Source organism: Falco cherrug, chromosome 7, assembly GCF_023634085.1.
Source record: "Falco cherrug isolate bFalChe1 chromosome 7, bFalChe1.pri, whole genome shotgun sequence".
In the NCBI taxonomy this organism is placed as follows: domain Eukaryota; kingdom Metazoa; phylum Chordata; class Aves; order Falconiformes; family Falconidae; genus Falco; species Falco cherrug.
The window spans coordinates 18,339,190-18,352,768 of record NC_073703.1 but is presented as its reverse complement, the minus strand read 5'-3'; the positions used below and the strand labels follow the sequence as shown (position 1 = coordinate 18,352,768).

The following is a 13,579-nucleotide window of genomic DNA, read 5'->3' as shown; positions in this document are numbered from 1 at the left end:
TACTTTCACTTAAAATGCTTCCTTAAGAATTGAGACTAAGTAGTTAAGGCGTTAGAAGCTGTGTCTTTAAGCTACAGATTAGTAAACAGTCACTGTAATTCTAATTGTATATGATGTACTACTTTCTCCTATCCTTGTATTTAGGTAGACAAAAGTAATTTTAATGTATAAATCTGTTCAGTGTGTTCTGTTAAGACTTTGATACTACATTATGAGCTTTAAGACAGACATCTGGAGTATTGTAGCTCTAGCACCAGAGATTCTCACTCCTCAAACACTTTTTTATTAAGGCAAGATAGTTGTGTTGATATTAGCTAGTAGTTAGTGCTGCAGAAGTAGATCAATAGATGAAAGCAGTTGATTCCGAGAATCTTGCATCTTCACTGCGCTGTGGTTTGGAGGTGTTATTTTAGGCCAGACTTGTGTTCCATACTGTGCACCTATTCAGAGCTGTGTGGAGCATCCATTGTTGGTTCAGACTCCTGAGCACCCAGCTCCGTTAGGAGTTGCAGCAGTTGTGGATCAGAACTTCTAGTTCATTTTTCCTCAAAAAGAATTCTAGTTTGAACGCCCCAGGACTGCTGTGTAAAGCAAATCGGTACATGGGAACAACCAAGGAATGTGCCTAAAAATCCCATAGTGTTGTTTCACAACAAACTGTTAATGTAAATGCGTCTGTAATACAGGTTTTGTTACCTAGAAATACTTTTCCACAGACTGAAGGTGTTTTTGCACATACTTTGTGACTCCTGTTTATTCATATGTGTAAATGTCACTTGTTTACAGTTTTGTTCTGAAGTTGTGTGATATTTTTTCTTTCTTGCCGTAGAATTTTTCCCTGAATTATTTTTAACATCAATATATAACACCAATGTAAAATAATCAAGTATTCTAAATAAAGTTAAATTAATATGTGTAGCAAAGAGCAGCAAAAAAAAATTGAGCTAGTAGGATTTTAAAACAACAATTGTTGAGAGCCTAGCTTCCCTCAGCCTCACTTGGCACCCAAATCTTGCATTTTTCTATACAGTGAGGGGAAAAAAAATAAATCCCTTTTAGTTTCTAGGCTTCTGTAGCTTGGGGTAGGTGTATGTTTGCGCCTGGTAGACTCATCTTTTGGATTAAAAATTATGTTCTGTGCTACTGCCTTGAAATAGTCTTATTATAAAACCTGATTCCATATAGACAATACAGCAGCTAGTTCATTAGTATAGCCCATATTTGATAGTCTGGCCACAGTTTGTATCATGCTTTAGAAAATGGGTTCATTGTTTTCATTGAACAAAAGTCAAATTTTACATTCTGTTTACTTAAACCCTTGTGTCTAGATAATATTTATTATCATTCTCACATTCTCCAGTCTTTTTGATGTCTGAATTTTTAGGTTTCTTACACTGTAACCAATACAGTTTGCACGTAGTGTAGTAAGAGTATGTTTCGTTCCTAATACTGGATGGAAGGCTATTCTTTTTCAGCTGCTTAATAACAGAAAGATGTCTTGAAATCCTATATGATTATTCTATTCATTGCAGGATTTTAGTGTGCCACAGTTGCTAGGTTTTGCTTATTCAGCTGCAGTTCTTAGCAGAATTAGATTATTTCATTGGAGAACTGTTCTAAGTGAACTTCTTTTGTGTTCAGCAATCTAAGAGATCTCTGTACTTCGTGGATAATTGTTTTTGTCATGGTGATCATTGTACAAAATCTTGTTCAATTTTTTTTTTACGTTCTGTTTTATTGGTATAAATGACTCGTGGGAGGGTATGCCAATGAGAGACAGCCTTTTTTTCTGCATGAGAAATGAATATATATAGATTTTTCTTTTCTTCCTCCCCACTTGCTCTCCCTCCCTTCTTGTGTTTTGCCAAAAATGAGTGAGAAGGAGAGGCTGGGTTTGGATGAAGCTGGGATTTTGGTTGCTAGAAGGTGAGGGAAACAGTGATGGACTGCTTTTATACATTAAGGGTAGATTTGTCCTTTTGAAGAGTTACTCGGTGTGCATCTTGTGTGTGTATGTAGATGTAATCCATCTGGGATTTCCAGCGTGGAAACACTACTCTGTGTGTGCTAATGAGTCATTAGTCATCCATTTATTCAAACACTTTTTTTTTTGCATATCTCTGTTCAAAACTTCACACATAAAGCATAATACTTTGATTGTTAGCTCTTGAACTACACCTTACCCTCAAGCTGCTTGTTGAAAAATAGTGGCTAAAGGTCATGTGTGTGTATACACGGTTTCATAAAGAGTTGACTGGATTTTCATGTAAAAACAGTTCTAAATATTTGCTAGCATTTATATGGCTCTGTGTAGCTTAAGTGTTTCTCTGGAAGAGATGAGGTAATGAGAAACAGTTACAGCAAGACCAGTTCTGTCAGCCACAGCTGATGGGTGGTTCCAAGTGTTGGCTTTCATGCAGGAACTTAGTCTTGAGTTTTGCCTCAAGTATTTCCCTTTGTCTGCTTTCTTTCTAGAAGTTTGAGGGAGAAGAGAAGAACTTACATAAAAAATTTGTTGATGCATTTGAGAATGTTATTTACTGGTTTAGATAGCCCAATAAATGAAAAAAAAATCCCACCTTTGTTTGACACAAATAGCAAATAGATTGTAATTCGATGAAGAGGTTGGCCTATCTCTTGAGTTAGTTCCTTATTATGAATAAAAAAAAAATCATTGTACTAGGATGAAAAGGTTCTTATGACTACCTCAGTGACTGGAAAGACTTCACCACTGAAAAATAACTCAGCAGTCTCTTATCCCTGCTCAAAACATCCCTCTAACTTAAATTCAAAGTAGGGAATGCAATATTCTTGGATTAGTTAATTTAAGTGAAAGTAAAACTCGAACACAGATTTCTGAATGTTTGTAGTATGTAGCGCCCCTTCCAAAGGAACCATTTTCTGTAGAAATCAACATCATTTAGCATATTAGATGAATCGTGAATTGTTTTAAATTCCTGGATCAGTAGAACAGCATGTCTAAACTTTCAGCTTGAAAATATATCATAAAAACATAGTAGCAGGAAATTGGTTATTCTTTTTAAGAGTCCTGGAACTGTCTATTGCTTAGGCAATGTTAAAAGTTGTTTCATCCAAAAATTATTTCATTCCATTTTTAAAACCATTTAAAGAAATAGGGTACAAATGCATTTTGATTAATGAGATATTTGGTGGTATTATCTCTCTTGCATCCTTTGTAAGCATGTCACTATTCAGAGACTATTTTCAATTTAATTTTTAAATTGTAAAAGTTAACCGGAGATTTTGCTCCTAGTTACACTTCCTATATAGAATTTTTATCTGAAATCAGACCAACTGTTGTTCTTCCATCTTCCCCCCCCTGCTTTCTTTCGTCTGTCACCATCATCATGTTAGGTAATTTGAGCTACTTATTATTCTGAAATTTTGAATGGGTTAGAAATCATTAAACTTTAACCAAATTTAAGTTTTTACAGCAAAAATTGAGCTACATCATTGAAAGGATGGGAGAAGCTTTTGTTCCTGGAAAAAATGAAGAGAAATATCATAAACTAGTATTTAGGATTTTGACTGTTGGAATATGAGCATGTAAGCAAATTGTATATAGCGATACGACCAGACTATTTTGTATTTTTGTGGGTACAGATGGCATCTGAAGTATACAGTTCAGTTTGTCTTTGGAGCATTTTTTTTTCCCGGTCACCTTAAAGTACTGTGTGCCTGTGGCTTTACTGAAATAATACAAGGTTTAAACAAGCAGTTTCTACAAAGTTAATACGGTACGTTTTAGGTTTTATTATACAGTAAGATTCTCATTTTTACTTGCATAGTTCAGTACTGATCTATAAACAGTTTTACTGAGAACTGACTGAAAATGCTACTTCTCAGATGCATGTTTTCAGTGAATCCAAATTTGTAGTTGCTGAACTAAATTTTAGATTTAAGTTAATTTAGATTCCCAACTGTTAGCTTTTTTTCTTGCTTTACTCTCATTAGTATTGCAGAGTCAGTTGGTCAGTATAGAGTTACGAATTGGCTTGGTTTTTTTGCATGTCGTCAACAAAAGTTTCAAAGTAGTTTTATGTGCATCTGTGTCAAAGAGGCTGTGCAGGTAGAGGAACTTAATGTTGTGTTTTGGAAAATTCCATGTGTCACACAAAGGGGACAACTTAACCTTCTTTTCTGGAGATGAAATGCAAGATCTAAAGAATACTGATTGACTGCTAAATACAAAGTTGTTTGTAAATAGGTAAGAAAAATGCAGCTGTTAAATTAAATTCAACCCATCTTGCTATGAAAATTTGTGAGATATACCAAATAGGAAATCTATAATACTACTTTGAAAGTCACTTTGCAGAGTACAACCATGTGTTGCTTTATTTCATCTATTATAAAAATAACTTGGTTTGTTTTTTTCAGCACACAAGAGCATGACTCTTCAGACGAAACAAAAGAATGCACTAGAAATCAAACTCAAAAAGTCGCATCAGTTGAAAAAAAAGAAGAAAACTCATCGTTGTCAAATACAGAAAATGTTCCTAGTTTGGAACTCCCTGACAACAGCTCAAAGAATCCTTTGCATGAGAAAGGAGCATGTTGTGATTCAGATAATAACAAACAATTAGTAGATGAGAAACAAAAATGTATTATTGATGAAAGTGAGTTGAAAACTTGCCAAAGTTCTGATAATGTTACCTTGAATGAGCAAACTAAGGTACATAGCTTGGATGAAACTACACTTTCAGCAATGAACGCAAGGGACTTGAAACTAACATTGGGTGAAGATGTTAGTTTTGAGCAGTTCTTGAGAAAAAGAGATGAACCTGAATCTGTTAGTTCAGACATTAGTGAACAAGGCAGTATTCATTTGGAGCCTTTGACTCCATCAGAGGTACTAGAACATGAAGCTACTGAAATTCTTCAAAAAGGTAATGTTGCACCTTCATCAAAGAAAGCCGGACAACCCTCTGAACAAACAGATGAGACTTCTAAAGAAAGCAGTCCCAGCAGAATGGAAACAACTGTAAACAAGACAGACGAAAATGAAGCGAGCTGAAATTATGTTAATTCTATTGTTTGTTATAAACAATGGTAAGAACACCATGGACCATTCCTGATGAGTGTGCTCATTGATGCTAATTGTTAAAAATAAAATAAAAAGGGGGGGGAGGGTGTGGGGGTGTGTGTGTGTGAAGGAGAGAAAGACGCTAAAGGAAAATTATGCATATGAAGATAGCATGTATGTGTATGTACAACTGAATTTGCTAAATTTACAAAAGGTAACACATTCAAATATATCTTCCTGTCTCTTGGATGTGATATATCTTATTAGGCTGACATTTGAAAGGAGGAATAAATGCTAATTTTTATAGTTAACTAGCCTGGGATAAGGTGATTTGTTTGCCAAGAAAATATTTTTTTAAATCCTTCAGTGTTAATATCATTAAATAGTGGCATTTAGTATGAACTCACTTCTGATGCTGAAATGGAGCACACTTGTAATGATGGTTATTGGTCTGCTGATAATTTGGGTGAACATAAACCTTTGGACTTGGTGTCACATTCCTGTCTGTAAAAGCATGTTAACAGAATTATATGAATCTGTGCACCTCTGTACAGGTGTAATCCTGCCAGGCTGTAAGCTTACCTTAATAAACTTTCAGTGAAAGTGGAATTATTACAATAAAAATATATATTTGTGGGGTTTTCAGTGTTCAGGCTGTGCAGAATTACCGAACATAACTGTATAAAGTAGAACATACTGCTGGAAGTACTGTAGCTGTTAGGCTTTTACCATTGTTTTAATCATTCTTAGCTGTAGACCTGTAGGAATGGTCTGTAAGTCACACCAAAGTACGGTTTAATGTAAAAACTGTTTTAAACAAAAATAAGGAAACCCCCAAACTGGAAACATCAACGGGCATGCATTCTGCCATTTTGCAGCTGCTATTGGCTAACTATTACAAAAAGGACACAAGGACGTATAAAGTAAATTGTACAGTTCAATTTCAGGGTTTTTTTGTAGTCTAAATTGTGTACAGAAAGATGGCTGCTGGTTTTGGTTTATTTTTGGGGATTTTTTTTGTCTCCTAGTTAGCAGCTAGATGTAGGAATGCATATGATTAACAGTAGCTTGCTCTTATGACTTCACTGCTCCATTTGAAACATTCAGAATGTGCTTTTGACTTACAGTTTTGTTTCTAATGAATGTTAAATGTTTTGAACAGCTATTAAAGCACTGCTGTAAATTATTACTTTTTGAGTAAATATTTGCAACAAAATTTTGTCTTTGTGCATAATTTTATGCTCAGCTTGAATCTTTGGGCATTGTCTTCCCACATCTTTTTTTTAAAAGATTTAGTGACAGTTCCAAAAACTATTTCATTTTAAAATTGTGAAATTGAGACTTTACAGGGTTTTTTTGTTTGGTTGTTGGGGGGTTTTTAAGAATTAAATTAGCAAGTGCCTATGCATAAACATATTTTTGTAGCTGTGTGCTAACTTTTCCAGGTTATATAGAGATATTTTTCTGGGCTGTCAGCATGCAGTTGAAGTCTGCTCTGTCCTCCTAGGTTAACTGGGCTCAGCTGCTAAATGAGTCTAATCAGCAACAATATTAAAATTTAGAGACCATCCAGCTTATTTTTGGAGCCTCTAAATAAACCACATGTATCTCAACATCTCAAAAATTGCTTCAAACTCTTAAGAGTTATGACTTAAATTTTGAATTGCATCTTAATTTTCATCCATGCAGGTTTAGAAGACTTTTAAAAAGAAAATTGGAACAATTTACATAGTCACAGCTCTTCAAGATCTGCCATTTTAAGAACTTCAAATAGTAAGACACATGAAAAAGTTGAGAGTGATAAGTTGCGATATTCTTTGGTTTTTTTAAAAATTTTAGTGAAATCGTTAACTCAAAGGATGATTAACCAGTCTGATGTCTTCATGCATCTACATGTGGAAGATTATAAAATACATCACAATGAGGACAGTTTAAAGGACTTAACCAGCTATGGAAGTTGATGTATATGTTAACTAAAGGAGTTCCTGAATGCATCTGAGTTTAAATCCAGAGGAGTCTCTATAGTATTTTTAAGCCGATTGATCTTCCATGCAAATTATACATTTTGAATAATGCTCTGACTTGTGGTGTTGGAAAAGATTAATATAAAAAAAACCTGGAACCAGTTGTATGATACTTGCTTATAAATTACTCACATTTGTCTTTTCTTAAGCAATTAAATTTTTAAAACATTTCCCATTTTAATAATGGCCATGTACTGTTGAGAAAAGTTGGAAAATGAAACTCAGATTTAAAAATCTGCCTATTTGGTAGAAGTAGATACATACATTCTTACATGCCTAATATGTAAATCATTGCTTGTTACAAATCATATAGAGAATGCTTATATAAAAGGTAATGTTAGGTATAAACCACCCAAATATCTAATAGCCCTTCCAAAGGAAGAGGTGAGAGAGAACTGGATTGTTCTAGCAAGACTGTCGGATAGCTTTAAATAGCAAGTAAGGTATATCATGAAAACAGTGGCATGGTATTTTTGTGAAGGAGAAAAACTAAAATGCATTATGATTTTTCCTATATGAAGTAATTAATTTGGTGGCTAAACACTAGGAGACTGCATAATTATGAACATTAAACTCTTGTCATGTCATTTTGGAGGTTTCCTGGAGATAAGTTAAATTGGTACTTTTGGCAGAAGTCACTCCAGAGGATCAAGTTACGTGGAATGAATTTTGAGTTATTTGAACGTGACTGCACATAACTCATTTTTTGTTTGTTTCTGAGTAATTTAGAAGGTTTTTTTGCATCTAGCCATTAGTAGTTCTTCTTCTGTGCCACCTCTCGTTTTTGTACTTGGGAAGACGTTTTACCTCAATTTTTCACTGCTTTACCAAAAACCACTAACTTAAAGTTAATTCTTGGTGTTCACACTAGAATCACTGTTTCCCCTCATCTCAAGACATTCACTGTATTTGGTTAAGTAATCATTGCAGATTGTTATATAACATTTAGTTTTAAGGAAAACACATGCCATGTGTATGCTCTCTTCATTATTTGCATTTAATGGAAAACTGTTGTCATTACTAGCTTATGGTCAGTTGAGTGTTCAGTCATTTGGAGCTTCCTCAAGTGCAGCCAACATGTCGGTTTGTCTTGTGCAGCTTGGGAAAGAAACTTTGGTTGGCTTGTGGTTTGGTTTTTCTGTAACAGAATGGATGAGTAAACCGAGGGGGGGAAAAAAAAAATCTGATCAAATCATAGCACATACTGAGTTCTGAGTATTGGTGGATGTCTTTTAAACGAGAAAATCTTTATAACAAAACCACGTTCGCTTTTCTTTTCCTGGAAATGGGGGGAGAGAGAGAGGAGAACCCTAGGCAATAGGGTTAAAAATCACATTCTGTGGTGCTTTACTGCCAGAAGCCATTAGAAACAAGGTCAGAGTAACAAATCTTAAGTAATGCTTAGTATTCTGCAAAACTTTAAATAAAGGATCTCAAAGCTTTTCTGCAGGTATTAAGTATTGTTATTTGTATGCTGGGGTGTAGAAAGCAGTTATTTTTTTATGCTGTAGTATATACTAATATTGCACCAAAGACTGTGGCCGTAGGCTGTCACAGTAGAGTTCTGGTAGAAGACTATCTAGAAATTTTTTATGTAGGGCAAATTTTATACCTGATTGTTCTCTCTTTTGTTTTTATTAGTGTTTGATTTTTGAGGCTTGTGAGCTTATTCTGTCGAGTTGCAACCTATATTTATTTGTTGTATGCTTAATATGCTGCTAATAAAAAAAAAAATTGGTAAGTATGTTTCACGATTACTTTGAATGATTTTTGCTTTTAATAAAACTTCAGTCCAGTTTTCATGTAGCTCAAAAGGACAGTTCATAATTTTGACTCTAACTTTCCCCCATTAATTCAGTGCTAAAAGGGAAAGTATGTTGACTGGTATTTCCTATTAGTTTACAGGAACTATGCAGAAAGTTCTTTGCTGTGCTCCTTGGAGTTCTGGATCACTGTTGGAGTTCTAAGACTCTTTAATTTTCAGTCATTTCATTGACCCAAAGTAACCATGTTAAGTTGATGTTTCCTGTATTGCATCAGATTTAAAAAAAGAGAAAAATATTTAGGTGTGAAACACTTCATTTTGGCGGAGATTAATGTAGTTGTTATGCCTGCAAGGTGCTATAAAGCTAATGTGTTTATTGATGTAAAAATGTGTTGGTTTTGTTGAGGTTTTTTTGCTGTTCAGACCGTTATTTCAGAGAGGCTGAGGTTTCTGTGACAACCACAAGGATAACTGTAATGTTATATGTATATCTGCATTTATATTTGGGCAAATTTAGCTTCCTATTAAGAAAACTGAGTGCTTAAATTACACGTATGGGCTGCATTAGACAATTTTAAATAAGTAATTCCATGATCAGGAAGTTTTAGCTTGTCAGCAACCAATTCTCCATTTTTTAGGCAGCATTGCTAATTTCTTATGTTCTGAATTTAATGTAAATAAACTTTGGTTCAAATTTTAGTTCACTGAATTCTCAACGTTCAGCATTTAATTCAAAAGAGCTGTTCTTTCCAAAAATCTTGGTGAATGCGGTAGCATGTAGTGGTACCTTTATAAAGACCGTTATAACATGGTAGCCTTGAAAATGTAACCTTCATATGTTTGCTTATAAGCAGTGTAATTAAGGATCGATCCTTTTGACTGAAGGAGAGTAACCTGTGGGTCTGTTTCTTGCAGCCTCTTGTGACTTCTTCATTCTGATCCTGTCGTGATATTGTAGCAACAAATAGAAGGCCTCGCTTTCCTGGTTTATAAGGCTATAGAAGAAATGGAACATGAATACTTAATAGTTTGTAAACTGTATGTATTTGAATTAGCTAGATGTTTGCTGCCTGAAATAAGGATTGAATTTTGTGTACCTGTTTCTCAGCTTTTCAGCTGAATTCAGCTGAGATTGGTGTCTTGCTTGATTTTCTTGGGAAGACTTCACCTCCTCTTTGAACTAACAGGTTGATGGCACGTGGTATGATTTCCCCAGGACATTTGGTGAAATGCAGTGTCTTTGTTAGGTATCATTTAAATGGTTGCACCTTTGTGTCTTGGAATGGCTCCTTCTCTTGGTGGTTGGTGTATAATCAGCTTCTAAGTTGTTGGCTGGTGATGGAAAGCAAGACACACATACAGAGGAGAAGCAAAAGTAAGTTCAGAATTTTAAGCATGATTAGCAGTGTGCAACATGCAGGAGAGGTTGGTTAACGTGCTTTATCTGATAAAGTGAAGCTTTATTACTGATTCCTAAAATGGCAACTAGAGGAGCCAGAGCAGCTGGGCACATCCACCTTTAATGGCTCTGAAAGATCGCAAAGAGCGTTAAGATACATGTATGAGATCAGAATTCCCAAAAATAGCCTAAAGGCAACATGTTTATGCTAGAGAAGCTTTTCTACTATTTGTGTGATTTTCCACTCTGTTTTCTTTCCTAGATAGCATACAGTGGATTCCCTCTTGAGACCATAGAAAGGCCAGTTATCCTAGAGGAGACAAGAGTGCTTGTGTGATCCTCCTTGATGGAACAAAAAAAAAAGCTCTTAACATGGCATGTATGCTGTTTTACATACTATAGTAAGATGTGCCTTAGTGTTGAATAGTGGCATTTTATTAATCTTTGCTAGGTAATGAAGTTCTGTGAGTTCTTCTATTTAAATTAAATAGCCTTTAAACTATAGCTTGTCACTTTTCAGTGGCCTTTGAGATAGCAGGCTAATAAGTACCACAGCAGAAAAGTGTCAAGGCAGGCTGTGTCATCTTCTGTTTTAATGCAGATAGTGACTTAGCCTTTCTTGAGGATAACCTATGGAGTTTCTTCAAGTTTGTTATAAGGAAAACTTTAATGCACAATACTTCTATTGTTTATAGACCTGCTTGGAACTGAATATTGATTTGATTTAAATTAGTAAGACAAACTTATTAAAGCAGAATGTACTTTTTCATATTCTAAAACGTAATTGAAATGGAATCCGTTGTGCTCTGGGCTCTTCAGAAGCAGTCTCGATGGTATAAAAGGAAATCAAAGTACAATCTGTATTTAAAATACAGTAAACGTACCAAAGCTTTTCTTAGCAAAAGTAATACCGAGTTACTTTTAATACAAGTTACAAGGATAGGAATGTGTATAATAATCCACTCTGGCCACAACTCTTCTCCAGTTTTGTTCAGTGGATTGAAAGATAAAGCTTCCTCCCTTCCCTTTGCAGTTGTTTCCCGTAGCATATTTAAAATAGTAGTGAGAGTGTAGTGCCAGTATCAGACCAGAGGTTACATTTGTATGGTCTTTAAAGATCAGAAACAACATTATCATCAAAGGTGTTTGAAAGATGAGCCTGGGAGCTAAAATTCAAACCTTTAATGGATATTAATGATAATGAACTGGGTACAGCAAAAACCTAAAACATTCCTGTTAGAATTTTGGCATCATTCTTCTAGTTGACTCTGCTGTTTCATAGTGATCTCTTTGTCCATCCTGCAGGGTTTAAAAACCCTCCTAGTTTCTCCACTACAGTGTCTTGTGCGCTCTTCATTTGTTTAATCTGCCTTTTGTTTCAATTTGGGGAATTAATGAACTTAATTATTGCTAGCTTGTACTTCACTGCAGTTTGTTGCTTCGGTTTCACAACCCAAGAAGGGCTATATACCTGAAAGTTTATCTTTCTATTATTAGCCACAGATGTAGTTGAGGGGAAAAAAAGATTATTCTCTTCCCTTGTAAACCTGCATCACCAACACCCTTTGGACTATCTTACTACACAATGGACTTCAGTTAATCTTGCTTAATAAATAATCTCTTTTACTTGGCCGTTACGATTTCTTTAGATTAAGGTAGCTCAGTTTTACAAGAGGAGTCCAAGTTTAATCTCATAAATTTGCTAAACTGAGGCTTGTAAGGCTCTGGTTCTGTAAGAACGCTTCCAATGATTGAAGCAGCCCTTTCCCCTGTAGCTGCTATGTCTTGCTATAGCCAGATTTTGCAGATAGAAAATGCTGAGCTAAATCACAGGGCTGATCAGGCTGAAAAATGACCAGTGGCAGCAGCAACAAGGAGCAGCAGAGAGCAAACAGCACGGCCAGTTTAGGCCATTCAGTTGCAGCTGAATGGGAAGCCACAGCCTAAGAAATAAAGCTTTTTGGAGTAGTCTGTAGGGAGTTGTAGAGAAATTCCTACTTTTTTTTGGAGAAAACATTTCCATAAGAGGAATAAAAGCTGTGAGCTTTCAGTAAACCAAACAGCTGCAAGTAATGAAGCTATTGGATCATTTCCTTTGGAAACTGCTTATTATGGCTGGATCTCCAGAGGCATTATTAGTTGTGTATATTTCAATTAACTGCTGCCACTGAAGGTAGAAACTTTTTTTGAGGATGACCTATACATTCTTCAGTGTAGACTTGAAGGTTATAATACAACTTTAATAATTTGCATGCATGTGATGTATGTTGTTGTATCTATACAAATTCAGCATATTAGGTTCATCTAAGCAAGCATGTTGCAACAGGGGCACCCTATTGCAGTTACAGAAGATGAATTTTCAGTATAAATTCTGAAAAATCAAATGTTACAGTGTAGGATTTTAGAAAGTAGAAAACTAGTCTGCTACTCAGGAAGATGTTCATCACTCACACTTTAATTTATGATTATTTATATATGAAATCTTATCATTAAGTAAACCTGGGACAGAATGGAGAAACGAAAAATGAATCCCAGTACTGTGAGTAATCAGGAAGAACTCAGCCGGAAAGGAAACCTTCGGAAAAAAGGAACTTGATAGGGGCTGAGTGGTGGCCATGTAGGAAGTCAGGTGAAGTCTTCACTACATTAGATTGTTACTGCATTCCCATTATTTTTCCTTGTACACACATGCACACTTGTTTATGTACAATTATAACAAAAACATAACTTGGTTTTATTTTTCCTGATGTGGATGAACAGAGTCATAAAGAACGAAAGAGGTCATCTTTTCTTATTGTGTAAAAAGAAGGTAGATTTCAGCAATGATCCTTACACTCTCTTGAGCACGAAGTTGTTTAAATGGATTGTTTTAAAATTGCCATTCTATTTGAATTGGAGCATCTTGTTAATGGAAGCACACTTCTTACTAGGTGAGCTACTCAGTGGTGGGAAATGGGATTTCATCTCCCCTCTGCATAAAAGTAGGTGAGATGTGCGCTAAGCAGACATCCCTCAGGGCTCTGGGAAGCATCGTCCTGTGCAGGACAGCTGTGCCTCTCAGACTGTCACTAGACTTGTGCACTTCCACCCAGCTAAAGCACATTTGATCCAGAGACATTATATATGGGAAAATTTAATCATTTTTGAAATGAAAAGAAAATTCTGCATGAAAGCGGACCTCTTTTTCTCTAACTGTGAGCTTTCAGGGTGATTCAGCTGCACTAGGGAACTGCTGTTTTAGCAGTGGGATCTTGGAAGCTTTAACATGCTGTTGCCTCTGAATTGCCATTTGTATTTTGTCAGTAATAGAAATATATCTTTGTCTTCTCACATCATGTGTGGTTTAT

The 13,579-nt window shown here is 35.4% G+C and overlaps 1 protein-coding gene across 14 annotated transcripts in view; it reads left to right on the top strand.

The window, feature by feature from the left end:
- Window positions 1-9,537, top strand: part of ZNF280D (zinc finger protein 280D) — a 55,839-nt gene extending 46,302 nt beyond the window's left edge. For 9 of the 14 annotated variants that reach the window (XM_055717428.1, XM_055717426.1, XM_055717429.1 and 6 more), the window contains one exon: window positions 4,399-6,260. In XM_055717428.1, the coding sequence (XP_055573403.1) occupies window positions 4,399-5,035 (637 nt within the window). In that variant the 3' untranslated portion in view covers window positions 5,036-6,260. Of the gene's footprint in view, window positions 1-4,398; window positions 6,261-6,733 lie in introns of those variants that run through there. The other 5 variants (XM_055717427.1, XR_008733393.1, XR_008733395.1 and 2 more) reach the window with 5 other exon arrangements.
- Window positions 9,538-13,579: the final 4,042 nt, after the last annotated feature.